General features: G+C 52.6%; 1 protein-coding gene across 2 annotated transcripts in view; it reads right to left on the bottom strand.

Moving 5' to 3' along the window:
* Nucleotides 1–4,763: 4,763 nt before the first annotated feature.
* ANXA6 (annexin A6) overlaps nt 4,764–25,882 on the bottom strand; it is a 39,859-nt gene continuing 18,740 nt past the window's right edge. Inside the window, exons 11-26 of one of the 2 annotated variants that reach the window (XM_050961540.1) lie at nt 24,778–24,836; nt 24,086–24,208; nt 23,313–23,371; nt 20,695–20,773; nt 19,513–19,594; nt 17,549–17,643; nt 16,646–16,759; nt 15,188–15,278; nt 14,163–14,242; nt 12,979–13,032; nt 9,705–9,722; nt 7,765–7,858; nt 7,163–7,258; nt 6,171–6,229; nt 5,722–5,844; nt 4,764–5,172 (exon numbers count right to left, since the gene is read on the bottom strand). In XM_050961540.1, the coding sequence (XP_050817497.1) occupies nt 5,113–5,172; nt 5,722–5,844; nt 6,171–6,229; nt 7,163–7,258; nt 7,765–7,858; nt 9,705–9,722; nt 12,979–13,032; nt 14,163–14,242; nt 15,188–15,278; nt 16,646–16,759; nt 17,549–17,643; nt 19,513–19,594; nt 20,695–20,773; nt 23,313–23,371; nt 24,086–24,208; nt 24,778–24,836 (1,286 nt within the window). In that variant the 3' untranslated portion in view covers nt 4,764–5,112. The remainder of the gene's footprint in view (nt 5,173–5,721; nt 5,845–6,170; nt 6,230–7,162; nt 7,259–7,764; nt 7,859–9,704; nt 9,723–12,978; nt 13,033–14,162; nt 14,243–15,187; nt 15,279–16,645; nt 16,760–17,548; nt 17,644–19,512; nt 19,595–20,694; nt 20,774–23,312; nt 23,372–24,085; nt 24,209–24,777; nt 24,837–25,882) is intronic. The other variant, XM_050961541.1, reaches the window with a different exon arrangement.

Genomic DNA, 25,882 nt, shown 5'->3' with positions numbered 1-25,882 from the left:
AATAACCTACTCACTCCCCACCTTGCACAGAGAAACATACTGAAAACACTGCTCCAAAACCCAGCCTGCTGGTGTTTTAGTGAACTCAGATTTCTCCAAAGCAGCACTGTTTGTTTTGGCCAAAAGACAGCAGCTTAATGAGGCCACAGCATGGAATGTAGGGAGAGGGGCTAGACCCCAGAGCCATCCTCGTGCTGAATACATTTGCCAAACCTCCCAGAGTCTGACAGCAGCAAAGAGGACCCAAAATAGTCCTGGGAACTGACTCAGAGTGAAAGCTCATCCATTTGAGACTCAAATCACTGGCTTTGGGGTTTTTCTAAGTGTTGCAACTAATGAAATGCAATTTTGCTTTGCCTGGAAACAATCCCTCACTGACAGCAATGCTGCAGCAGAATGCAAAGCAGCTGTGTGCGTCTGGCCCTCTCTGTTCTTGTACTGGTACATGAACCCCTGGCCCTCGCAGACAGTTTCCTGTGGGAACACAGAAGGCTTTGTTTTCCTTGGGGGGTGGGGGGCGGGAGATAGGGCAGACCCAGACCTGCATTCGTATCTCTCCCAAGAGTCAACTTTCGGGTGCTTCCCTTTTTTTATTCTACACCCCCTCGCTTCCTTCTATAGCGCTGTCGTTCTTAAAACATTAGAACAACTTTCCTGTTGCATTTATTTCTGTGTTTGACATGGCCTTTTTCATGTACTTACTGGAGGCAGGGAGAAAAGCTATTTGGGGTGTGACAGGCGAGAGAGGAAATACCACCTAGGACTGATGACACTTTCCTGGTTACAGGTGTCCATTGAATTACCAGAGGTCGCCATTTGCCTTCAGAACCACATAACCTAGCCAGGTGAGGTCCTGAGAAAGATTTCAAGGCTGGGAAAGTTCAACCCATGGAGTCTGAGCTTAGAACAGGCTCAGATCCAATGCATGATGGGGGAGAGAGGTGTACTGGAGGAATAGTCCTGGCTCTCCTCTGGAGACCAGGACTATAATCCTAGATGGGTGAAGATGGCCTGGATGCAAGGCCTTTCACCTTCAAATATCTCATTTGATCACATTGGTCCCTTCTGACCCTAAAGTCTATGAGTCTATCTCCATTTATAAAGGTCCCCGACCCACAGACTTGGCCATGAGCCTCACAGGATCGGGATAGCAGGGGCTGCAAGACAGGGACCTAGACCAAGAGTAGCAAGAGGTTCTGCCAGATGGAGATCAAGATGCATTTAAACCCTGGGCAGCGGAACCACTATGCTTGGCTCAGGCTGCTTCAATTAACCCTTCACTTTTAAAATCATCCAAAGATGTGACTTGCCATCACAACGCCATCCTGCTTTTCTCATGCAGCAGAGCCTGTTCTTTCTCTAAGGTCTTGAACAGCACCAAGAAGATGGTCAGAAGTTAAACAAAATCACTTCTCCCCCTCCGCCACCCCAGCCAATTTTCTGCATCACAGAAAGTGCTAGTAGTTTACACGGCGACCAAGTTATCTTTTTGATGCATAAGAAGTCAGTCTTAAACCTTGGAGCACAGAGATCGTTACTCCCTCATTTCCTTGTCATTCGTTTCAAGTGGGTGCTACTGCACTTTTGGTTTTGGTTACACTTCTCACTGCAGAAATAGCTGCACTCTGCTGGGAGCATCATTCCAGTCAGAGGGAAAGAGAGCAGGAACCGTCTTGCATCACCAAAGTCTTCCCCACTCGTCCATGATGATGAACAAGGACAATTTCCGGGGAGGGCTGCCTGGGAAGTAGAGAAGAAGGTGGAGTTGGATTATTTCCCAAAGCACCAAAGGGACAGGATAAAGAGGGAAAATACTCCAAATGCAGAACGAGTCCTGTAGGATTGTGCTTGAGTTCCCGAAACCGCTACAGCTCTCCTATTATTCTGGGGGGACCCCATCTCTGACATTTCCAGGCCATCAGGAATTGCTCCCTCCTGGCTTGGGATGCTTTTAGGGGCTGCTGAGTTTCCCACAGTGGTGGGACATGGATTGTATAGTCTAGGTCTGCACTGAGGATCTTCGGAAATTCTGCCACCAGTGAGTGCTGGGGCAGTCCCACTAGCACTAATAACAGCGGGAGCAGACATGGAGCTCGAGGTGTTAGGATTAGTGTACATGGTGGTTACAATGATGATGGCTTGTTTCTGCTGGAGCAATAGCTAGTGGACCTTCGTTACCACAGCAGTAAGGGATAGATAAGGACCTAGATCGATAGATGGATGCCCTGGGGCTAAACCATCAGTGGTGGGGGGCGGGATGTCAGAGAATCGGTGTTGCAAAGGAGGCTCCTTTGAGGAAGATTTCTCCCTCCTATCACTCAGTGACTTTGGTGTCCTCAGCCACTTAACAGGGAGCAGCCAAGACTTGAATTCATAGCCACACCCTCCCAGGGAAATTCCTTGCGCATGAAAACAAAGACGCTGGTCTCGGTGCGTCAGGTTCAACTGGAATTTCTGGCAGGCGGTGGAGAGTGAGTTTAGGGCAATCTCCTCTGAGCACAGGGCCAAAATAAACAGACCTCCTGGACCTTTGGAGATCATCTCTCTATGCTTGGCTTGCCAGTGAATGGAAGCAGCTTGTCTCTAGTTGTGAGGTTTGGGGTGGGCCCTAGTGTATGCAGACAAACAGGCCCCACCCTCAGGAGTCAGAGTTACACAAGGATGCTGTGCCCAGGAGAGCCGTGGTAGCTCACCATCACATTTGCCAGCATTTGCATGTTGCTCTCAACCCTCCTGTTTCCAAGCAAACAGATGCACTTGACATGCTGCTCCGGATTCTTCTTACGACAGAGGTGTCATATCTCCACTAAGTCAATGGAATTACTCCGAATTCACCCACTCCTCGACCCCGGTGACTAAAAGCAGTAACTGCCTCACAGCTTCCACAAATAGATGCCTACTTAGAACATTCTCGATGAGCAGAAAGGAGGAGTGAATCGGTCAGAGCAACCACAAGACCTGCTCCGTTCTTGAGTCTAACCTGCTCCTACCCCCAAGGCTGACAGGCCCAGCACTGAATTGACTTTCATACAATAGCTTTAGCCCCCTTTCAAACATCCTCCTGCAAAATGCTCTCCGCTCTTCCCAACTGATGGCAGCAACATGGGTTAAATGCCAGCTGCTAGGTTAGTGGCCCACTCTGAAACCAGCTGTTTTAGGGATTATGAGCTTGCGTTGCAATGTCGTCCCTTCGCTTGGGTTGCCTGTTTGTTGTACATGGGGTGGCAGGGTATGGTAAGGTACTAGGAGAGTAGGTCCAATTTTTTTTCATGGAACAGTTTTCCATTGGAAAATGCCCTTTTGTAGAGCCCTGCGAATCCGCGAGTGTCCACTTTATATCTGTGGACCATTTCTGTGGATAGCCGCTTGGCTGCAGATACAAATTTTGCATCCGTGCAGGGCTCTGATGGTAAGAACTGGGCAGGCAGCTGTGAGGAACTGTGGCGTGGATCCTCCACCTGCCCTTGGTGTGGGTCCTGGGGGGGCAGGGACACGGGCCAGGGATTGCTCAGGCCCTCTACCCATGGCAGGTGGAAGGTCCACAGTGGCTCCCCACAGCTGCCAGCATGGGTCTCCCTGACCCAGGTCTGGCCGGGGGGCTCGAAGCCACAGCCCGGCCATGAGAATAGCTGGGCTGGCAGCTGTGGGGACCCTCCATCTGCCCTGTGCAGGGGCCCGAGCACGCAGCTCCGCAGGTCCCCGTGCAGCAGTGACCAGTGGTGCTGGATTGAGGGGGCCTCGCCTGTCCACTCTTCACAGGATGGATCCCTTCCCCTTTTCTTCCTCCTCAAGGCCCCTCCACCTCCCCCCCCCAGGGAGCCATGGCAGACCCTCCACCTGCCCATGGTGCAGGGATTGGGGGGGCTGAGAGCAGCCCCCAGCCATGTCCCCCCCCCCCAGGCTCTCCACCCGGCTGAGGGCAGGTGGAGGGTCAGCGACTCTGCGCTGGCTTCCCACAGCTGCTCACGCGGGGGAATAAGGGGTGCCTCTGAGCCTCAGCCTGGCCACAGTAAGCAGAGCCCTGAAAATCAGAGGATATCCGCAGACAATTTTTGTGGATCGCGGATCGGCTGCAGATACACATTTTTGTATCCACGCAATTTTAGAATAAGTAATTGTTAGGTGCATATTACAGTTTTGGCACATGTGCTTTGAATGCCCCATTAGCAGCTTGTAAAGCACATCAGACCATGAATGGGATCACAGGTGAGGGCAGGAAGGTCAGATTTTTACTTCATCTTTATTGTACCAACATCCACATGAATACCTGATATCCAGAATTGCAACCACAGTCCTTTCCATAAAGGTACAGAAATCCAGTCCAGATTTTTCACAGAGGAAAAGGGAAGCTTACACAGGTTATTTCCAGGGAATGAACAATGGGTTTAATTAACCAACCTCTTCCCAGTTTAGACAGATCCTGGACTGGATTTCTGTTTCCACTTGGAGCAGACTCCGGGTCACATGGCACTTGGAGAACTCCTGACAGCTCTGTATTTTGGAATTAAACCATGAAGTTCCCAGATGGTTTTTGCATGTGCCATTCCCACTATTTCCCCTGGGTATTCTGTTCCCCACTCCACCAGAAAGAAAAGGCAGATTTCCCACGGAAAATACCCTTGGGAGTGAAGATAGCAGAGCATGCAGCAGCCAGTGTGATCAGATAACAGAATTAGGTGGCACTCAGCATTACACAAGGCAGCTGAGAAGATGGGCTCTCTCGCACACGAAGGTCTTGCAATAAGTGAACTGGAGTCATTCCATGGTCAGCAACATTAAGGTTTTATTTCTGTGGTTTAAAACGTTTCTTATATCACAGTAACTTCCTGGATTAGTGACACATTTGGACACGAGTCATCTTGCACCAATTCAGACAATAATCCCCCACCCCACTCCCTCCCATTAAATCCCCACCCTGAGACCACCTGGGTGGTCTGCACTGCTTGCAATGTTACACTCTTCTGTGGCACGTTTTTCTAGCACAAGGTGAATCTTCTTCCAAGTGGAACTGGATGTCCTCCGAAGCCCCCTAAAAGCTATAGTGACATCTAGGCTGTGTGCACGTGATGGCTCAGACACAGGGACGGGCTTTCACAGGGCTCCTGGGGCAGCTTAGTCATCCCCTCCACAAATGGCCAGCAAAGCTTTGCAGTAATCGCCGGAGGTGTCCTTCTGCAAGAAGGAAACAAACGCCAGAGAAAAATGAAAAGCCAGAATCCATCTTGGATCTCTGCCTCTGCAAATCAGTCTCACCTCACAGGAGGGAGGAGAATCTTGTGTCAACATAATAAGGGGAGCGCAATCCGGCCTTAAGCATTTTGGTCTCCTCCAGTAGAAGGCAGGGATCAATGCTGTTGGTGCACAGATGTTATGGGGACAAGCGTCTTAGAAATACCTTAGAAATTTTCACTCACAATGTTCACTGCCTGCCTGGTACATTTAAAGCGTGAATGGACAAAGTGCTGGTTACCATCCAGCAGGCACAATCGTGCATCCCCTGGCAGATGGAGTAGCTGGCTATCCAAAACAGTGGGGGCCAGCAGTCACCATGGTGACACTAATGGCCAGTGATTTAGAAGAGCCCAGAACACTCCCCTGCAGTCAACTTTAAGGGCAAAGGCTGAGCTAAGAGGCACATCTTTAAAGCCTGGCCTGCTCCTGGTCAATGGTAGGGACAGCGCCCATTGGGATGTGACAGGGAAGTTCCTGCCCGCTCCTCACCTCAATCATGTGGTGGAGCGACTTCTCATGCATCTCCTTGAACACACGCCTGATGTTCAGCAGATCAATCTCGCTCCTGGAAACCATGATCCTGGTGAGGGTTCTCTCATCGGTGCCGATGCCCTGGCAATGTGGGGAGAAAGTACAATAACCAAAAGGGGCAGGGCGGGAGCACGGTGGGGTCCCCTCCCACCATTCCGCTAGCTGATATATTAAACGAGTTTCCCAAATTTCCGTGCCCAGGGAAGCGTGGCAGCAGTGACGCTGTCGTTGGACATAATGCGGGGCAGAGGTATTGCAGCCGCAGCAGCCAGACGGATGCTTCACCAGAACCCATGAAACGGAAAATACCAGTCACTGCCACAGGGCTGCCCCAGCTCCAGCCAGGCTGAAAAATGCAAAGAGCGCCAGGTTGCCATGGAAACCCCAAACAGAGAGTTTGTTTTCACCTTCATGGAGTCGTAGAGCTTGTCAGCAAAGAACGCCGGCTTGTCCTTGACGCTCCGAACTGCAGGCAGAGAGAGAAGAGACGCGGTCTGGAAACCTTGCCAAGGACTAAGTAACCAGCCCTGCCCCACACCCCCAGCAATAGTGGCATGGCTCCAGGATACCCAGTGGGGGCTGGCATGGGGGAATCATTCCCCACAGTACAGCCCCTCCAACAACTTTTGCCTTGGGGGCGCTGTTTGCTCTCCGCTTGGGTATTTCAGAGGGAGCAACCACCTTCCCTGAATGTTAGCGGGGGACCCAATGATAGAAACTCAGGGGGAAAACCTGATCCCAGTGAAATCAATGGCAAAACTCCCATTGACTTCAGTGGGGCTAGGATTTCACCCTAGATCCCAACTTCACAGCATAGGTCACTCTCTAAGACCATCCAGGCAGGTACTTAGCAGGCTCTGAATTATTCAGCTGCCTCATCTCCACTGAATGGAGAAGATGGACCAGAACCAATCCCTGATTTTCTTTTGTTTGTCCCTAGTATTATTCTGATCATGGCTTTCACACAGAATATAAGAGAGACTAAAGACAGCTTTCCCGATACCATCCCAATATTTAAGTAATACAATCCCTTCCGAAGTTCTGGTTCCATTGGACTAGCTCCAGGGAGAGAAGAGGTGCCCCAGAGCCAGTTAAGGTGACCAGATGTCCCGATTTTATAGGGACAGTCCCGATTTTTGGGTCTTTTTCTTATATAAGCTCCTATTACCCCCCACCCCCTGGTCACACTTGCTGTCTGGTCAGCCTAGAGCCAGCCCTAGAGAGGTGTGGTACATGGGACTGCAGGGCTTAAAGCGGATTGTGATTTGCACAGCCTAGTAAAGGAACCCCCTGCATGGGCAATAGCAGAGAGCCCCACAGGGCCATGCACCATCTCACACTGGGCCACAGTGGAATCCCGGGCCCCCTCTACCCACTGAGCACACAGCGGGGAACTGACCTATGGCCACGAAGGCATCCCTCACGTCTCCAGACATGTGCTTCCGGATGGTGTGTGCCACATCATGGTTGGTCATTTTAATGAACTCTTGGAACACTAGGGACCAAAGGAGAAGAGAGCAAGTCACAAGCCAGAGCATACGAAGTCCCAGCCCCCCAGTCCCGAGGCCGCTCTAAGTTCTGCTGTAGGCCAAACCGGCCTCAAGTCGACCCCAAGACCTGGGGGGGAGGGAAGCAGGGCACAAAGTCACCTATGCCCCTCCTTTGCCTCCTGCCTTAATCCCCCTACCCCTCCCCCCCCCCGACCTGAAGATCAAGCCCTCTGGTCCGTGTTAGGAAAGGCTAAGTAGGTGCCAGAAGGAATGGTTACGAAACAGCACATGAGTATTTCCTAAGGCAGGTGCAGTTGGCAACCAGGACCCAGAGGTGCAGGGTCCTTGGGCGAAAGGAAAATTTCCACCCTCTTATCAAGGGCTGCATCACTATGGGTGAAGCTGTCACAAGCTCACTCTTCCAGGAAGCGGCAATGTGGGCTCCGCAGGTCAGATCAGAGAATTCACCACTCGTCATAGGGCCAGATGCTGGTTATTAACGTGCTCCTACCTCTGCGGAGATGGGGGTAACTCCGGGTGCACAAAATGCTCAAGAAACGGGTTTCCAGGGATGTAGAGTCGCCGCTGGAAACATCGGATAGTTTCTGCAAAAGCAAGCAAGAGTGAAGGAGGAGAGGAGACAGTGCAGAGAGCAGGAGGGGCCATGCTGTACACCAGTTCTTCCTGGGAGAATAGGTGGGAACATTTCAGTCCAAAAAGCTTTCCAGAAGGAAAACAGCTTCTTTGACAAAACAGATTTTCACAAAATAAAGTCCATTTCTCTGGAAAATAGTTGAGTTTTCACTGAAAAACAGGAAAACCCAGACATAGAAACATTGTGGTTTTCAGTGAAAATCTGAAAAATTGCAACACCAAGGATTTTTCCCCCCTGTTTCTGTTGAAAATGTTTGACAGGGAAAGTTAATTATTTCCCAACCAACTTGGCTCCCTAGGTTTGATTCTGGTCCAGAGGGCTGAACTTGATGACTTCCTGAGGTCCCTTGCAGCCCCACATTTCTGTGATCTTATGTTTTACTCAGGCCTTGCCTACACACAAACACTGTAGCACTGTAACGAGACCTGGTGTAGTTAAAGAGATACACCTGTGTGTGTGGGCATGTATTGGTGCAAAGGTGCTTTATTCCCGTAGGGAACGGGAATAGCCTGTAGTGATGCAAAGCATCTTTATCCCGATAGAACTGCGCCCACCCTCGGGATTGCACCGATTTCACTATTTCAGTAGAAAGTCACACTGCAAATAGAAACAGTTAAACCGGTCTAAAAAACTGTGCAGGCCTGAGTCTAAAGTCATTAGTGAGCAGCCTGCTGTGGTCCTGAGTGGGCCGTACATAACCGGAACAGCACCACCGGCGTCACCTCGCACACATGGTGTGTGCGCCATTTTGAGAGCCTAATGGCCTCCTCTATGCAGCAAAAGTGCTGGCACGCTGTTCCGGTACCACTGCCCCGGTGCTCCCGAGACACCCCTGCAGCTGCAGATCCTGTTCTGCACCAGTCAGCCTCAGCTACTGCAACTGCTTGACTTCACAGGGAACAGGACTGGCTCTCAGCTGTTCCACATCTCGGTCGGAAAGGATCCGATCTCCCTTCTCCTCCCCCTAGTGCAGCACCTTCCCACTTAGCGTGGACCCTGTTTAAGCAGCTTCCATTCAAGCCACCAAGTGTCCCTTGAGGCCTGGCCAGGCTCTGTGGCCCATCCCCTGGGGCCCTGTTGGGCATGGAGAGGCTTGTCAGTCTGGCTGGAGTCTGCAGACGCCTCTGTGGATTGCTGGGAGGGTAGTGATGAAGCTTGGGCCAGTGTAAATCAGGAGTAACCCCACAGCAATCAATGGGGCTACGTGGTGTACAACTAAACTTGGCCCGGGGGCATCATATCAGAAGAGTTTGTGGGGGAGGGAGAAGTTGTATTTGAACAAACCAAGGTGTGGGGGGAACTGCCCCTGTTCCCATAGCAAATGTCTCCCCCGCTTGGGCCCACAGGGCTGCCCCCTCTGAAGTGACTTGGGACTGCCCTGGGACTCTGCTATTACGCACATTTCCCAGGCATCCATCACCAATCTTGTCACTCAGGTTCCCATGGGACTTTCTGGGGGTGGCGGCTGGGGGGTGAGAAAGTGAGGAGTCGGACCATTGCCGAGGCTGCTCGCCCAGGACACTGCGTACGTGGGCTCAGACCTGGAGCCTGCACTCCTGCAAAACTCCCGAGCTGACCTCAAGGTAGCGCTCCGACAGAGGCAGGAGGCAGGGTTTGGCCCGTGGGGACTGTTGGAGCGAGATGAACAGCTCCCAGCAGGAGGAGCCTGCAGCCTGGTCTGGGTGTGCAGTGGGCAGGGTTTTACTGCCCCTTCCCCCTCAAGCACTGCAAACAGACTAGGTAGTATCCCGTTAATCATGCAGATGGGGTCAAAGAATAAAAAGGCAAGCACTCACCAGGCTCTCAGCGACCACCTGGCAGAGAGAAAGAGAGATGGGGGAGAGGAAAGCAACAGGGTCAGAGATGTGCAGCTCACCCCCTTTCCTGGGGGAGGCACTGATCATTCCCCCCACCGAGAGAGAGGGAGACAAGGGTGGCAGAAGAGGACTCCCATTCACCTGGAGAGGCGCCCACCATTCTGACCACTGAGCGGCTTGGCCATGCCCTTTGCTGACCCGGCTGCTGAAAATGCCAGTGGTCACCAGGGCAGGCAATCAGGCTGTTCACAAGCGCCTGAGGTAAAATATAGAAAACTCCATTACCCCATCTCTGCTAACAATCCCTTACAGAGAGGGCCCTTGTGTGGGTCAGAGGAGAACGGAGCGCGCAGTGAAAATCCCGTTGGGGGTGGTGGTGTCCCAGCAGGGTGATGGAGCATAAAAACATAAGAACGGCTCTACTGGGTCAGACCAAAGGTCCATCTAGCCCAGTTTCCTGTCTTCCGACAGTGGCCAATGCCAGGTGCCCCAGAGGGAATGAACAGAACAGATAATCATCAAGGGATCCGTCCCTGTTGCTCCTTCCCAGCTCCCTGCAAACACAGGCTAGGGGCACCATCCCTGCCCGTCATTATTCTTCACAGAGCGCTATCAATGTACCTGGAGTTTTGCAAACACATTGGAAGACAAGGCCCCTGCTCTGAAGAGCTTGCAGGCTAAGGCAATGTCTGGGCTGCAGTCCCAGGGGCGCTTACAGCTTCAATCTCACTAGCTCGGGTTCAGCAGCACTGAAGGTGGCAGTGCACACTTCAGCACAGGCTGTCCAAGCCAGGGTAATTACGGGGCCAGGCGTGCAGCTGCTGCCTCTTCACTGCTCTGGTACCCATGCTGGCTGGATTAAAGCTAGCTCGGGTCCGTCTACCTGAGCAGCAGTCACACCTCGTGACTGCAGTGTGGACATACCCGGAGCAGGAGAGGAATGAGGCCATGAAGGGCTACCTGTGCACATGCCAGAGAGAAGCTGGGTGATGCAAGGCCAAGCCACAGTAATTGGGAGGTCAGGAGGTTTGTTTGGTGCAGGGAGAGAGGGAAGGTGGCCTATAAAATTACATGGGGACCATTGTTCTCTTCTGCCAGCCTCTAAAAACTACTCTGCCCTCTCCGAGCCTGCGTGAAGGTCAGGCCCTGGGTGGTGAGGGCATTGGTCTTGCTATCTGATGAAATGTGAGATTATTCCAGTGCATTCCTCCAGGGCTGAGCCATGGGGAGTAGTTTGGCTGGAATGGCCTGAATAGGGGCCTAGGATTTCGAGTTTATCTGCTCAGCATAAGTCATTTTAGCCACTAATCACTGCCTCTCTCTTTCTCCGGTACAATCAGCGGCAGGTCTGAATGAAGCACGGCACAGGACATGCGTAGGAAGGCACAGCACAGCACGGGACAGGCCCGGGACAGGCGTAGGAAGACACAGCAGCATGCGGTAGGGATGCTAGCCCCCCCTCTGCTGGTAGCAATGCTAACAACATTCTCCAGGAGAACAGTGCCAGCCGTGCTAATGAAAGGCACATGTCAACAGGCTTCAAGCACAGAGAGCAGCAAATGGCGGGGCCAGGGAGCAGCTGTGTCCACAGGCGTTGCAGCAGCAGAATATTCAATTAGCCCTTGGAAGCCACCTCAGATAGCTCAGGCCAGAGAGATTCGTAAACAGGCTTAGGAGCTCCCATGGTGCAGTGCAGGGGTGGGGGGGAGATGATTCTTGTCACGGGGGTTGAAGTGTGAGCTCTGCGGAGGGCAGAGCTGTGTCAAGGGGTCTTCATGCTTGATCCTACCAGGCTAACCTTGCCTGGTTCCAGTTGACTAACCAACCGGGCGCTCGTGTCATGCTCCCTGGGGACTGGGGCTGGTTTACGGGTTTGTGCTGAAATCATGAATTCAGCAGTTCCTGGTTGATTCAGATTAGGAAGCAGGTGCAGCTCAGCTGTTTCAGCGGCCTTCCACTCTGAGATTCAGTGTCACTGCCAGCAAAATGCAAGGGATCGGTAACTCCCGCGGATCAAAACCACAGCAGCTACTGGCACCAGCCTGTGTGAAGCGAAAGCACTGAGCTTCTCCCCACGGGACAGCCTTCCTAAGCTAACTGCAGCAAGGGGATCTGACTTTTATTTGTGTGGCCCACAAAAATGGTGGCTATTTTGCAAACTAGCTTCTGAGCAACTAAGTGATGGTGGCGGGGGGAGGTGTTTCCTTTAATAAGAACATTTACAATCCAGGGGGCCAGACTGGGAGCTTCTCAGGAGAGGGACCTTGCCTTCTGTCATGGTTTGGGGCCACCCTGTATGTTTACAGAGCTCTGCCAACCGCAATGGCCCCAGAATATTAGAACTGGGGCTTGCAGAAATCAAGCATGGCAGTTTTATCCAAATACAGATAGTTTTGTCCCAGAAATGGTTCCGCTTCACTAGGCATTTTTCATGTGGGTTTATGCATGGGAACATCTGAGTCATGAAGACCAGTCGTTCCAAACACGGGAGCCTGACGCTGAACACCTGAAGCCGTGGCTTGATTTGCAGAGGTGCTGAGACCTCATAGCTCCCATTGGAGCACCTCAGAAGACCAGGCTCCTTGTTTAGGTGCTGGATGTTAGGCTCCCAGTTTGAACATTTTGGCTTTGTTGACTTTCCAAGTGCAGCGGCTGGTGTCGTTCAAGGCGGTGGAAGGAGAAAATCGAAGACAGGAGACAAACAGGAAAAGAGTCAACGATCGCACTAACCAGCGTGAAACCACCATGGAACCCACAAAGGAAATCCCTCCAGAATGGTCTGAAAATTCCATCCAATTTAGTGCCAAAGTGACCTCTGGGCAGACTGGCACATGCTACAGCACTTCATTCAGGGCCTCAGACACCAACCCACTCACTAATTCTACATCTTTTTAACTAATAAAATGGTTGATTTAAATTCTAAAAGGAAGCACCATGCCCCCAACTCCTCCTAATTCTCCTAGCAGTATGGTGTGATTTCTGCAAGCCCCAGCTAGACTATTCTCATGGAAAATTTGATTGAGATTTTTCCTTTAGGTTGGGAAGAGAAGAACTACTAAGCAACACGAACTCTTTGAAGGCCCCCTGCGCCTCAGTGTTGGGTACACGGAACCCATCAGAAACGGAGAGGGTAGGCGGTCTCGGGGTGGACATTCTCAGACCCAAGGAGCAAAGGAGAGGTTGATAAATAACACCCACTCCCACGTCTGTGAGCATGTATGTACATGTGCACACCTGCAGGTGCAGTTCTCACCTTGGCATCTTCATGAGCTCGTGTGAGGTCTTCTCCTCCTTCGTCACGGTTGCCCTGTGTTTAAACATGATAGTCATGGAGAAAGGATCTTGGAAGAAATGTCTGCTCAGAGCAGGAAGGATCCTTGTCCCTGCTGCAAACCCAAATGATATTGGATGGCTGAGGCTACTAGTGGTGGCAGAGAGTCCTTCACAGCCAGGTCACGTGGTTGGTGGCAAAAGCCTTGGCCGGCTGACAACTGTTTGGTGACCTCTGCCTGGTTCCTGATGGACACAGGTCTACATCCCAAAGGCCATGCATTTAGCATTAATGGCACCCCAGAGCCTGCACTCCCTTTTCACCCCTGCCAGGGGTCTCTCCAGAAGACACCTGACACACACAGATGGGGATGGGAAGCCAGCTCTGCTGCTGCCTGTTCCATATAAAATTAGAGGACTGCAGTCCACGGTACCATCTGTGTGGCAATGTCCCTTTAAGCCACCTGGCTCCCTGGATCTTCCCTGTTCTGTGCAGTGACAGTATATTTATTAGGAGTTTAACTGGGACACAAAGACCCCAGGACCATCCACAGTCAGATCTCCAGTCCCACCCCAGCATGTCCACACCGAGTACGTTTCCTCCAACATTCCTTGACCAGCTGGGATAGAGCATCACCAGCTCCTGTTCGTTAAGGACAGGGTGCCTGAGAGCCCTGAGCATATCCTGTCCAGCGCTCAGTCACCTTCTCAGAAATAGAGAGGAGATGGGGCCAGATCCACAGCCAGGGTCAGTCACCACAGCATCATGGACCTCAGAGCAGGAGGTTTTACAAGGACTCAAGAGACATTTTTGTCTAGGTTTATAGCTCCGTTTCCCCCTTTAAAAAATGTGCCCTAGAGCGTGACCTTTCCAGCAGCCTGCAGTCTGACTGGATGGCCATTTGGCATGTTGCTTTCCTATAGGCCGCAAGAGCTAGAAGTGAAAGATTTGAGTGTGTACAATCAATCAAAGGACAAACACCAAGGCATCCTGGTGTATTCCTGAGTTCTGTAGGCTGTCTTAGATTCTACCTAAAGAAACACAACCTCATCCCTGTCAACTGTCGGGGAGAAAGGGGGCTATGAGGAAACTGGAGTTTTGTGAGGGGTTAGATTGGAAAACCAGAGTCCCACAAGCAAAGCACACTGGAGAAAAAGTGACCTTACCAGAGCCAGGGAGACAAGAATCCTCTTGAAGTGTCCTGATGTGTCAGAGCTCAGCGCATCCTCCAGAGATTTGTGATAGGCTGAGGAGAAAGGAGCACAAAAATGAACACAGTATAAATATGCATCCCACCTCAAAGAGTCAGCCCCCCGCCTTTCGCTCACGCATCTGGTTTTGCTCTGGCAGCTGATCATGCTTGCCACACGGACCCTGGGGATGGAATGGGGCACATGAGAGTGGTCCTTTGCCTATACAGCCTGTGTATCCAGCTGCCTTGTTTGCACACACAAAATGGACGCACAACAGCTTTTACAGGCACAGTTTTGGACACGGAACAATGGGTGCTCAGAATTGGAGGCCGGCTGAAAAGCCTTCACCTGATCCCACATGGTAAAGGACAAGCCCTCTGTTCCAGATTCCCTAATGAAAGGGCCACATGGAGGAAGCGTGGACAGAGGAGAGGGCAAGGATAGGACATGAGTCATGCAACTGGGCCATGGCGAGGCTCCAGGATGGGCACGTACAGCTATGCATGGAGCTGGTCCAGGGCAGCGGGTGTTTGGGAGAGAAGGGGAAGGCCTTGGAAAGGGATTCTGGACTCTCCTGTTTTCTAACGACAGGCGCTCAGGGAGAACAGATGGTGATGGGCACTGAGAGAAGAGCCTGGGTAGGCGGGCAGGAATCTCGTTTGCTGAGGATGAACATGCAGGAAATCCAGGACTTGTGCCAAGCACCTCATACGTTTCCATTGCTCCTGAATGGAGGCCAGGGTCATGTGGGAGACGCTGACCATGCCTAGAAGGTGTCAGGTGCCTTCACAGAGCTGTGTGAGGAAGCTAAGCCTGGAGCAGCAGCGGTACACAGACCACTTACCCTGGCAGAGCTGTACTGGGGGGAGCTTGGTCAGCATCAGTCTTGAGTCCCTCACTTTCAGTAATGCTGAAACTTAGCCCTCTTCTCCCCAAGCTCACTGCCCAGGCAGATTCCCCCTGGCATTTCTCTAAAATCTCTCCTCCGGCTTCCTTACCTGCTCTATATGCCTCGTTAATCGCCTGGATCTCCCGATTGTTCCGAGTGCCCAAAATTTCAATGAGAATGTTCTCATCGGTGCCAGCCCCCTGGAAGCACAAAGGGAAGAGAACAGAACGTCCCTACGTTAGCGACGCACAGCACACTGTGGGATGGGAAGTGCCTTCCAGAGTAGGGTGACCAGACAGCAAGTGTGAAAAATCGGGACAGGAGGTAGGGGGTAATATGCCCCTATATAAGACAAAACCCTAAATATCAGAACTGTCCCTATAAAATCGGGACATCTGGTCACCCTATTCCAGAGGGATGTTGCTGGTGAAGTTAGAATGAAAACCCTTCTGGCTGGGCATTTGCACATCATGCCAGTCACACAATAAGGAAGATCTCTTTAATAACAGCAACGCTTTGTTTCAGGAGACAAAATCCCTAAGCACAGGGTAACTCCAGGGTAAATACCCTGCTGCTATGTCCTCATTCCTGTTTATTTACTCTGTATTTGTGGAGACTGGAGAATCCCCCAAGGCAGTGACACCTAACGCTGTGTTTGTGGACCTCAAGCCATGACTAATTCACAGCACAGCAAACAGAAGCTATTCTCCTTGGATTGCTGGCTTGGCTCCTCTCTCGCATAGTTATCAAGGGATTCTCACATTGCAGTTAGGCATTCAGTGATCCACTGGCCCTTGAAGAGCTCTCTGGATTCAAGGAGGCAAGAAAAATCCCTTTTGCCCTGAAAATCCTGCAGGTGCCCATTAGGTTTTTAAAGGGAAGTTCTGCTGTTCTAAATTCTAAGAGCTGCAGCAGGCTCCAGAGAGGGTAGGAATCACAGCAAAGTATTTCTCTATCCTCATCATGTTTTCTCGTTGGGGTGGGGACGATTAGGACACGTGGGATGCACATCAAGTCTCCGAGCTGCATCTGCCCGAGAGTCGCTGCTCTCTCTCTTCGCTGACAAATGGTGCTGTCTCAGGTTGTCACATTTTGCTTTCCTTCCCATTATAGCTCCTATCCCAAACTCCTGCTGGCATGGCCTCGCAGGTAAAGCATTGCACAGGTTCTCAGTCAACCTGTGTCCTATTCCCAGCTCTGCCCCGGCCTGCTGAATGACCTAGGGCAAATCACTTCATCTCCCCGTGACTCATTTTCCCCACCCATCATGATACTGACTTCCTTTGTGAAGTGCTTTAAGATCTACTGATGACAAGAGCTCTATGAGAGCTAGGTATTCTGATTATTTCTGCTTTAGGTCTGGGCCTGTCCCCTGCCTCTCTCCTTGTTAGTTTGTTGCAAGAGGAAAAGCAAACGGAAATCGCCAGCTGGATGAAAGATGCCACCCTATGGCATAGCTCCCGTGCATTGGGCCATGCAGCGCTGGAAGCCTGACTAGAGTGCAGCGGGAGCACCATGGCTGACTCTCAGACACAGCTGTGGAGAAGTTTTCAAGTGAACAATTTACCTCCATGGCTTTCTTCAGCTGCTTGGCATCAAACTGTGCCGGTGTCATCATCAGTCCAAGGATCAGCTTGGCCAAGCTTCCCGACAGCTCTGATTTCAGATCGGCCATCAGATCCTGCAAAAGGGATGGATGTCACCATGTTTAACCCCGTCTTCCTTACCAGTCACAGCTCAGAGCAGCTAGTGATGGAGGGAGTCACCGCTACCCCCTAATCTTCAGCACTCCCTGCTGGCCAGCAAGGGGAAAGGTGCAGAACGCAGGAATAAGAGAGGGGAGCAAAGAAGAAATACCATGGGCGAATACTTAGGCTATACCCTGTGCCTCAGTGCCACATCTGTAAAAAGGGGCTAAATACTTCTGCACTTTGGGTTGCATGAGGAGAAAATCCATCAATGAGTGTGAAGTGCAGGTACTATGGAGACATGGAAATGGTATATTTGGGCCCAAATTCTCAAGTATCTCCTCTCATTATGAGTGCCTCTGTTCTGGGATACTCCACAGGAGACCCCATTTCACAGGCAGGAGCGTAGCTCTTGGAAGATCAGACCCTAAGTTATCTAAAGTTGGACACTCAAAACTTGAGGCATCCAAAAATTGGGGCCATTTTGAAAACATGGCCCTTATTGACAGGGTTATTTGGGTGAGAACGGACAGAAGAACTTTCCACTAAAGACCAGACTCCTTCCTGACTGGGATATCTTTCACAGGAAAGGGATAGATAAAAGGACGCTGAACTCTGTCTGTGAGTCTTTCCCCTCCTTACAGCTTCATCAGGCCTGGGGGAGACAGAGGAGACAGTAGTGGGGAAAGAGAAGGTGAAAATGAGCAACCACATGGAAGGGAAAGAGCTGAAAGGAAGGGAAGGTGGTAGGAAGCATCAGGGGAAAGGACGCTCGTCTTTACCCTGCCAAAGTGAGACTTGTAGGCTCTCAGGATCTCCTGTCTCTGAGCGTTGCTCCTGCGTGTGACCACATCAATGATGGCGCCTTCGTCAGTGCCTGCAATGACACAGAAACCAACCTACGTGAAGACCAGGGGATTTTGCACTAGGGGGGTTGGGCCTGGAGGACAGGTAGGCACAGACTGAGCCAGTCCAGGCTCTAGACAGGACCACTCAGCAAAGTCCAAGCTCCTGAGACACGTTTGCTGCCACAAGGCCTGTGAGGCGGAAAGTTGGGTGTCTAGGGGACTGGGAGCTCTGCTTTCTAGACCCTTCTCAGCAGATTGTGAAGGGCTTGGGGCAGAAGCCTTCCCCACCCTGAGGCCGTTTCTAACAACAGGCCTGGTATTCAGAGTCAGTCTGGAATGGCTGGGACGCTACAGCACAGGACATCCAATGGTATCACACAATCACCCCAAATTGGCAGCAGTGGTATCACATAATCACCCCAAATTGGCAGCACTCCCCAGGGCTGGGCTTGTGCAACGTTTGCTAGTCATGGAGGAGAATCTGAGCGGAGAGCTGAGCCTAGCTGGCAACAGCAACTTCCACCAACAAAACAATCGGACACTCGGGGGAGAATTTTCAAGTGTCTAGAAATCAGTGAGGAGCAAGTCCCATTTTCAAAAGTAACTTAGGCACCTAAGTCCCACTGAAAGTCTAATGGCTCTTTTCTAGCTCGGGTAGCTATGATTCTGCGATTCTCCCCTACCAGGAGAAAGGTGAGGCTACCGCTAACTGTTAGGTTGACATTAACCCTGCTTCCTCCTGACCTATAGTGTGTCAGCCATGACAGCGTGATTCAGGCTTGTGGGGCTACGAATAGGAGAGTAGACGTACAGGCCTGGGCTGTGAGACCCTCCCTCCTTGCTGGGTTTCAGACGCCAGGCTCCAGCCAGAGCCCAAGCCCAAGCCCAAGCCCAAGTGTCTACACTGCTAACCCTGAAAGCTAGAGTCAGATGAACCAGAGTCCGGTACCCCAGACACTTTCCTCAGTGAGGACACCAAAGGGCCTGATTAGTTTATCAGTCTGCCAGTGAAGGGTTGTTTCTTACTGTATGTTTTTCAGTCTAATTTTCAATGACTTAAGAGATGAGCTTTAGCTGTCCAGAGAGAGAGACACACTCCGGGAGATCACATTGGCAGGAAGTGTCCTGATATTTAGTCTAAATTTCTCTTTGATAATATTTAATCACATCTTCTGATGTCCCTCCTGGGCCACCCCAAACAGTCCCTCCCTTCCTACTTATAGACCAGAGATGGGTGAATTGAGAGCAACTATCCACAAACATCTCAGTCATCCACGTGCTCATCTCTTCCCGTTGTTTCCTTCCCACAAAGATGCGCACAAGCAAAGTACCAGAAAACGAGTGTTCATGAGAAGTGGATTTGAGGCCCATGGCTCAGAATCATTTATTCAGGAATCAAAGTTTGTGCCCTAACTAAATAAAATTCATATTGGGTGGATGTACCTTCTAAAAGTTAGGGAACAGGAAAAAAAAATCACATGATTTTCGTGACCAATCACATACATGCAAATCTCTAACACTTGAAGGCATACTCACTGGGGTGAAGAGTTTGCAGATGCCTTTTAGGCTGAAATATGTTTGCAGAAAACATGCAAAACAAAGTCTGTCTGTTGAGGGACAATCAGTGATATGGAAAATGGGCCAAACTCTCTGAGTAAATCCTTCACTACAAGCTTTCCACTCTACGTAGCTCCAACTCCAGTTGCCTGAGCCTAATGTAGACAGTTCTTTATTCCAGTCGATCTGCAGAATTATGTTTCTAGGTCTTTATTCAGATAGTCTCAGTCCTTCATGGGTTTTCTTCTCTAGAATCCACTAGGGAGTGGAACATTTCCCCAGAAGACAGAGGAGACAGGGCCTCCCACCTTGCACCAGTGCCCCCACAGTGTCCTACTTACCAAGTCCCTTCATTGCCTTCCTCAGCACCTTCGCGTCACCATCAGCATTAAAGTCTGCAGCCGGGCGCACGGTTCCTCTCAGCTGCAGAAATGTTAAGAGGTTTTAGATTAAATCCAGAAACCCACTGGGCCAGGAGAGGAGAAAAAATAGAGGGAGAAGGCGTGTTAACCAGCAAGCCAAAGGCAAAGCAGCTAGTGGGATTAGAAAGCAGGTGGGGGTCTGTGTGTGGATGCCAAGTCAGCAGTGCCCAGATACTGGCCCCCAGGAAAGGAGATAGCCAAAGAAGCCCCAAAGAGGAGGCGCTGTTGCTTGTATAAATACCATCCTCGCATCATGCTGCATGACAGCCAGACTGGGCTTCACCACCTCACATGCCAGGCGAAGTGACAGAGCTGAGAACTGGGAGTCAGCAGCACAAAGGGGATGAAAGTCTTTCCCCTCCCTCATTAGCCAAATTCTACCCTCGGGTGTCCTCATGCAGCTCCCACCAAAGGGTATGGAGCCATCTGTGCCCCTCCACAGGCTGACTGGGCTGGGAAGGTCCTTGCCACCTAACCCAACCCTGCTCCTCATCTAATACTCTGCAAGGCAACGTTCCCAGGGAGCTCCTTGAACAGCCTCGCTGCTGGGGACAGAGCCCCCTGGTCACACACACAAGATCTGCAAAAGGTTCCTAGATGATCTGCTGCACTGCCATTCTTCAGGGGGTTGAAAGCAGATCCACCCCCATCACCACCCTCCAGAGCCCTGGGATGCCTCATCAGTGCAACACCATTAATGTGGTGAACACGAGGCCCCCTGAGCCCCACTGCTGCATGTGCATGAGACCTCTGTGAGGCACTGAAGCCAGGCTCCAGATTGCACGCAGTGTACAGTGCTGACATGGCACTGGACAGCACCAGCACCCAGCAGGATCCACCCGGCTTGCATTTCAGTGTCAGCAACCTGTGTTAGTAGACACACGTGCTGCCGCTGAGTGTGGGGGAGCATCCAGCACTTCTGGGGTTAACTCATCACTGGAAATCAGAACCTCAGGGGAAGCCTGGTGTTAATATGCACAGTAAAGACGTCTGATTGGCCAGGGCAGCAGCCAGTTAGAAGGTGCCAGCGCGCAGAGGGAGGAAGCTGTGATTTCCAAGCTAGCAGGGAGCAGAGGAGGAGGGATTGGAGTGGGTTCTGACCTCTACTTTAGCCACTGCACTAAGCTCCCACATCCGATAGGCCACCTGAGCAGCTTCAGGGAAGAACTCACCTGCGGCGCTGAAATGGGAGGGGATAGGACACAAGGACAGTGAGCAACTGGGGAACTCGCCAACACAGGAGAGATCAGCCAGCACCATAACCCAGCCGCTGAGTGATCCCACGCCAGATCAGCCCACACCATCACCCGATCTCCCATGCCCCCGAGCCAGATCAGCCCACACCATCACCCGATCTCCCATGCCCCCAAGCCAGATCAGCCCACACCATCACCCGATCTCCAATGCCCCCGAGCCAGATCAGCCCACACCATCACTCGATCTCTAATGCCCCGGAGCCAGATCAGCCCACACCATCACTCGATCTCTAAAGCCCCCAAGCCAGATCAGCCCACACCATCACCCGATCTCCAATGCCCCCGAGCCAGATCAGCCCACACCATCACCCGATCTCCAATGCCCCCGAGCCAGATCAGCCCACACCATCACCCAATCTCTAATGCCCCCGAGCCAGATCAGCCCACACCATCACCCGATCTCCAATGCCCCCGAGCCAGATCAGCCCACACCATCACCCGATCTCCAATGCCCCCATGCCAGATCAGCCCACACCATCACCCGATCTCCAATGCCCCCACGCCAGATCAGCCCACACCATCACCCGATCTCTGATGCCCCCAAGCCAAACCAGCCCACACCATCACCCAATCTCTGATGCCCCCAGGCCAAACCAGCCCACACCATCACCCAATCTCTAATGCCCCCACGCCAGATCAGCCCACACCATCACCCAATCTCTAATGCCCCCAAGCCAGATCAGCCCACACCATCACCTGATCTCTAATGCCCCCGAGCCAGATCAGCCCACACCATCACCTGATTTCTGATGCCCCCAGGCCAAACCAGCCCACACCATCACCCAATCTCTGATGCCCCCAGGCCAAAACAGCCCACACCATCACCCAATCTCTAATGCCCCCGAGCCAGATCAGCCCACACCATCACCCGATCTCTGATGCTCCCAAGCCAGATCAGTCCACACCATCACCCAATCTCTGATGCCCCCAAGCCAGATCAGTCCAACCATCACCCAATCTCTGATGCCCCCAGGCCAAACCAGCCCACACCATCACCCAATCTCCAATGCCCCCAAGCCAGATCAGTCCAACCATCACCCGATCTCTAATGCCCCCAGGCCAAACCAGCCCACACCATCACTCGATCTCTAATGCCCCCAGGCCAAATCAGCTGAGGCTCCAATTCAGTTCCTAATGCCCGTAGGGACAAACCAGCCGGCGTCCCAACCCAAATCTGCAGCCCTTTCTCCACAGCCTGAATCTTAACGTAACCCAGAGCTGCTGAGACACTAGTGGGGCTTTTGTGCATTGTCAGGATAAAGTGACCGGATGAGGCGGGTGAGTTGAGCCTTGGGGCAGAGGTGTGTTTCATGCTAGCATTGCCATGACTCAGGGTCACTGCATCGCCTGTTCAGCTGCTTCATTGTGCTCTGGGACCGTGGTAGGTGACGAGGCGTTGGCTCCACTGGTGGGCTGGGAACAGGGCAGGGAGGTTTCTCTGGTTCTTGCACCCAGCACGGGGGGGACAAGGACAAAGCATTCCCCCCACCATTGCTTACAGCATGGGACCCACTCTAGTCCATAGCCTGGATCTGCTGTGCTCCCCCCGTTCGCGTCCCTGCCTTCCCCCAGCTGGCAGTGATAGGGTGCCACTGGGGGGACTGCAGGACTGTGAACAAGGCTGGGCTCACATGGCTTTGGACAATGGTCTCGTCCCTGCAGGGTGGGGGAGTTGGGCTGGGTTTTTACAGCTGCGTTCAGGGGCGGTTCCTATGACAGGAGGCTGTTTCACGCTGGCATATCACCAGTGGGAGAGTGACTCAGCTGCAGATGTGGAGGGGGTCCCGTCCCAATGCAAGCTGGAGATACAGGATACCACGGCACCCCTTCAGCAGCTCCCTCAAGCAGCTACAAACGCTTCAGCTCAGGTGGGGCTTTCCCCAAGGCCAACATCTGAGAGGGGCCTCTAGAGGCAACAATTGGGGGCGGGGAGGGGGAATGAGGGAATTGGGACAGGACTATAACCCTTCTGGTTGTGCTGACCATGTGGACTACGGGACCTGCTCCTATTGACGTCAGTGACAGAGGATCAAGCCCATGATGTGGATGCTCCACTTTGGCACCAGACCAGCGCTCCGTGCCTTTCCCTGGACTGCAGTGGAAACCCTCCAACAGGGACCCGCACGGAGCTCCAGTCAAGGAGGCTGGGGAGCCTAGAGTCTGGCCTCCCCATAGACCCCGAGGGACGCTGGCGGGACTAGGGGCGGCTCCAGGCCCCAGCACACCAAGCGCGTTCTTGGGCGGCAAGCCGCGGGGGGGGGCTCTGCCGGCGCCGCGAGGGCGGCAGGCAGGCTGCCTCCGGTGGTTTGCCTGCAGAGGGTCCGCTGGTCCCACGGCTTCGGTGAACCTCCCGCAGGCACACCGGAGGCAGCCTGCCTGCCGTGCTTGAGGCAGCAAAATCCCTAGAGCTGCCCCTGGGCGGGACAGTACAAGGTAGGCAGCGGGCGCGGCGGGCATGCTTACTCATCGTCTCCCCCACACAGCTTCAGCAAGGCCTTCTTGTACTCGCCGGACGTGTCGTCCTGCAAAGGAAGAGGCAGAGGCTAAAACCACATGCGTGCACAGGGCAGACTTCGCTGATGGGCCTCTACCCACATCGCGGAGCCAGGCCTCAGCCGGCGTTGTCTAGCTCAAGCAGGTCATGTGCTTCCCTGGGGCTGAGAGGGGGTGACGCTGGGTCTCCCAAAGCAGCTCCTGAGCGGGAGGGGATTTCCTGACTGCATTCAAGGAAATCAGGGCACATGGCAGAGAGGAGCCGGTTGGGGGGCCGCCATCCACCACACTGTGGATTCAGGAACAAATCAGTTTGGTAACATATTAGAAGCTTTAGCCAGCTGGGGGTGGTGGAACCCCAGAGCTGGGTGCAGTTCTGGGGGTGTCCAGATCAGGAGGGGGGAAAAAATCTAGTCAGAGCCTTCCAAAAATGCCTGAGGGATGATTCCAGGGAGCATCGGAGAGTCTCTCCCTAAAGCTGCCTCAGCAGCAAGTGAGGATTAAGGGGTTCTGCGCGTCAGAGAAGAGGCTGACGAGAGCTTTTCACAAAGCCAAAATCAACACCAACAGCTCCCCAATGTTCTCCTGTTGGTTTTCCAAGCCCACCTCCCTGCAGCCCCTCCCAACACCGTCAAAAGATGGGGAGAGGATGAGATTCCCTGGCCCCACGGGTCTCCCGTATGTATGTGGTTGGGATCAAAGCTGAATTACTGGGTATTCTCCCGGCAGTGCCCTCCTTTTACCTTAATCATGCTGTGCAGGGACTTCTCATACTTGGTCCTGAACACTTCCCGGATATCCAGCATGTCGATCTCGCTGCGGGAGACCATGACACGGATCAGGGTGTTGTCCTTGGTCCCCAGCCCCTGGAACAGACGGCCCCACAGGCCATGGCTTAGCCACACAATCATGCCAGAAAGTCACAACTTGTTTGCAGATGATTCGTCGGCTCAGAAAGAGGCAAAACCCTGGACTGGGGGTTCTCTCTGCACTGGTCACCCAGCTGGGCTCCCAGTAACTCGCGAAACCAGCCGAATGCCAGCTAGTTAATGTCCCCGTGGCCCCTTGTCAGAATCTCTGCTCATTTACACTGCTTGTCCCCAAGCCCCTTGCAGGTAAATTCTCCTGGAGCGGTGCAATCTTCTCCTGGGGCACAGTTTCAGAGGAGAGTAACAGTGTCATTATGCTAGCCTGGGCTTGGATTTCCATGGCCAGAATCAATCTGCCCAGACTGTTCCCACCCCTCTGTCCCACGCTCTGCTGAACTTCCCCCGCCCACGTCCCAGTGCTAGAACCCTGCCAGGGCTGCACCCAGAAGCGAGAGCCCCATGCCTCTCACGGACTAAAGGAAACGGGGTTCATGCCTCGCTAGTGGGGTTTCCCTGACACAGCATCTGCGGAGCCTGGGCTCCTGAGAATGTCCTGCACCACTCACCTTCATGGCCTTGTAGAGCCTTTCAGCAAAATACTCTGGGGTGCTCCGGATGCACTTCACTGCAGGAGAAACAATGAAGGTGAAAAAACAAGAAGAGTCACAAGAGTCCAGTGACCCCAACAGACAGAGTTCCCCATTGGCCAGCAGAGCAGAGTGGCTTCCTGAGCCCTTCTAACCACAGCTCTTCTAACCAGCTCAGGGCACAGGTGACTCCTTCAAATCTTCCAGGCTCCCGGTCTCTCCCTGATACCTCCAACACCACATTAGATGCTGCTCCCTAACCCACCCACCCCCAGCTTCCCCAGCCTCAGTTATTCTCCCTGTACCGTGTCTGTTTTCCTCCTGTCCCAGTACAATTCCCAAGGCTTCCTCTAAGGTGTGACCCACCCACAGGACAGTGGTTACCACTAAAGAGCCAGGATGAGTTATTGTATTGTGGTGCCTCAGGTGTCGCAGCTGTTGGCTAATCTAGTTAGAGGGAAATGCTGTGACGTAATAGCCAGTAAAGATCTTTTTAATGGTGGGTCAACTCTTGGTGCTCTATTTTCCTGCTGTAGATTACAGGTAACTCCTGTGGACATGGGACCCTTGCAGCTCTTCCTTACCCTCTACAATAACAGGGGTATGGACTGAAGGAGGACTGCAGGATTTGGGCTTGCATTTACACGCACAGCGCGGAGCGGGCCCCGTGACACAGCAGGGATTTGCACATATTTCCATGAGTCAGCCTCGCTGCGGGCTCCTCTACGCTGTCCGGGGCTCTCCAGCCATTCCCTGCATGCGCAGGGGAATGTTACACATTTTAGCACAAACAATTGTCCGTCCAGAATCTCTTTCTGAGACAGGACACCAGACCTGACAGACCCTAGCCTCATGCAGTCGGGCAAGTCCCACACTCGTATACTTGGGGGGACCCAGACTGTGTTTTTCCACAGGGGTTAGTGTCAAATTTTCAAACTTGGATGCTCCAAGATGGGCACCTGGGGCCTGATCTAAAGCCCATTGATACCATCAGGAATTCTGCCATGGACTTCAGTGGGCTTGGGAGGAGGCCCCATAATCCATAATCCAAAGCGGCCCGTTTCTGAGCGGTGCCGAGCAGCCA

The sequence above is a fragment of the Gopherus flavomarginatus genome, chromosome 7, assembly GCF_025201925.1.
Source record: "Gopherus flavomarginatus isolate rGopFla2 chromosome 7, rGopFla2.mat.asm, whole genome shotgun sequence".
Classification (NCBI taxonomy): Eukaryota; Metazoa; Chordata; order Testudines; family Testudinidae; genus Gopherus; species Gopherus flavomarginatus.
This window is presented reverse-complemented; position numbering and strand designations above follow the sequence as displayed.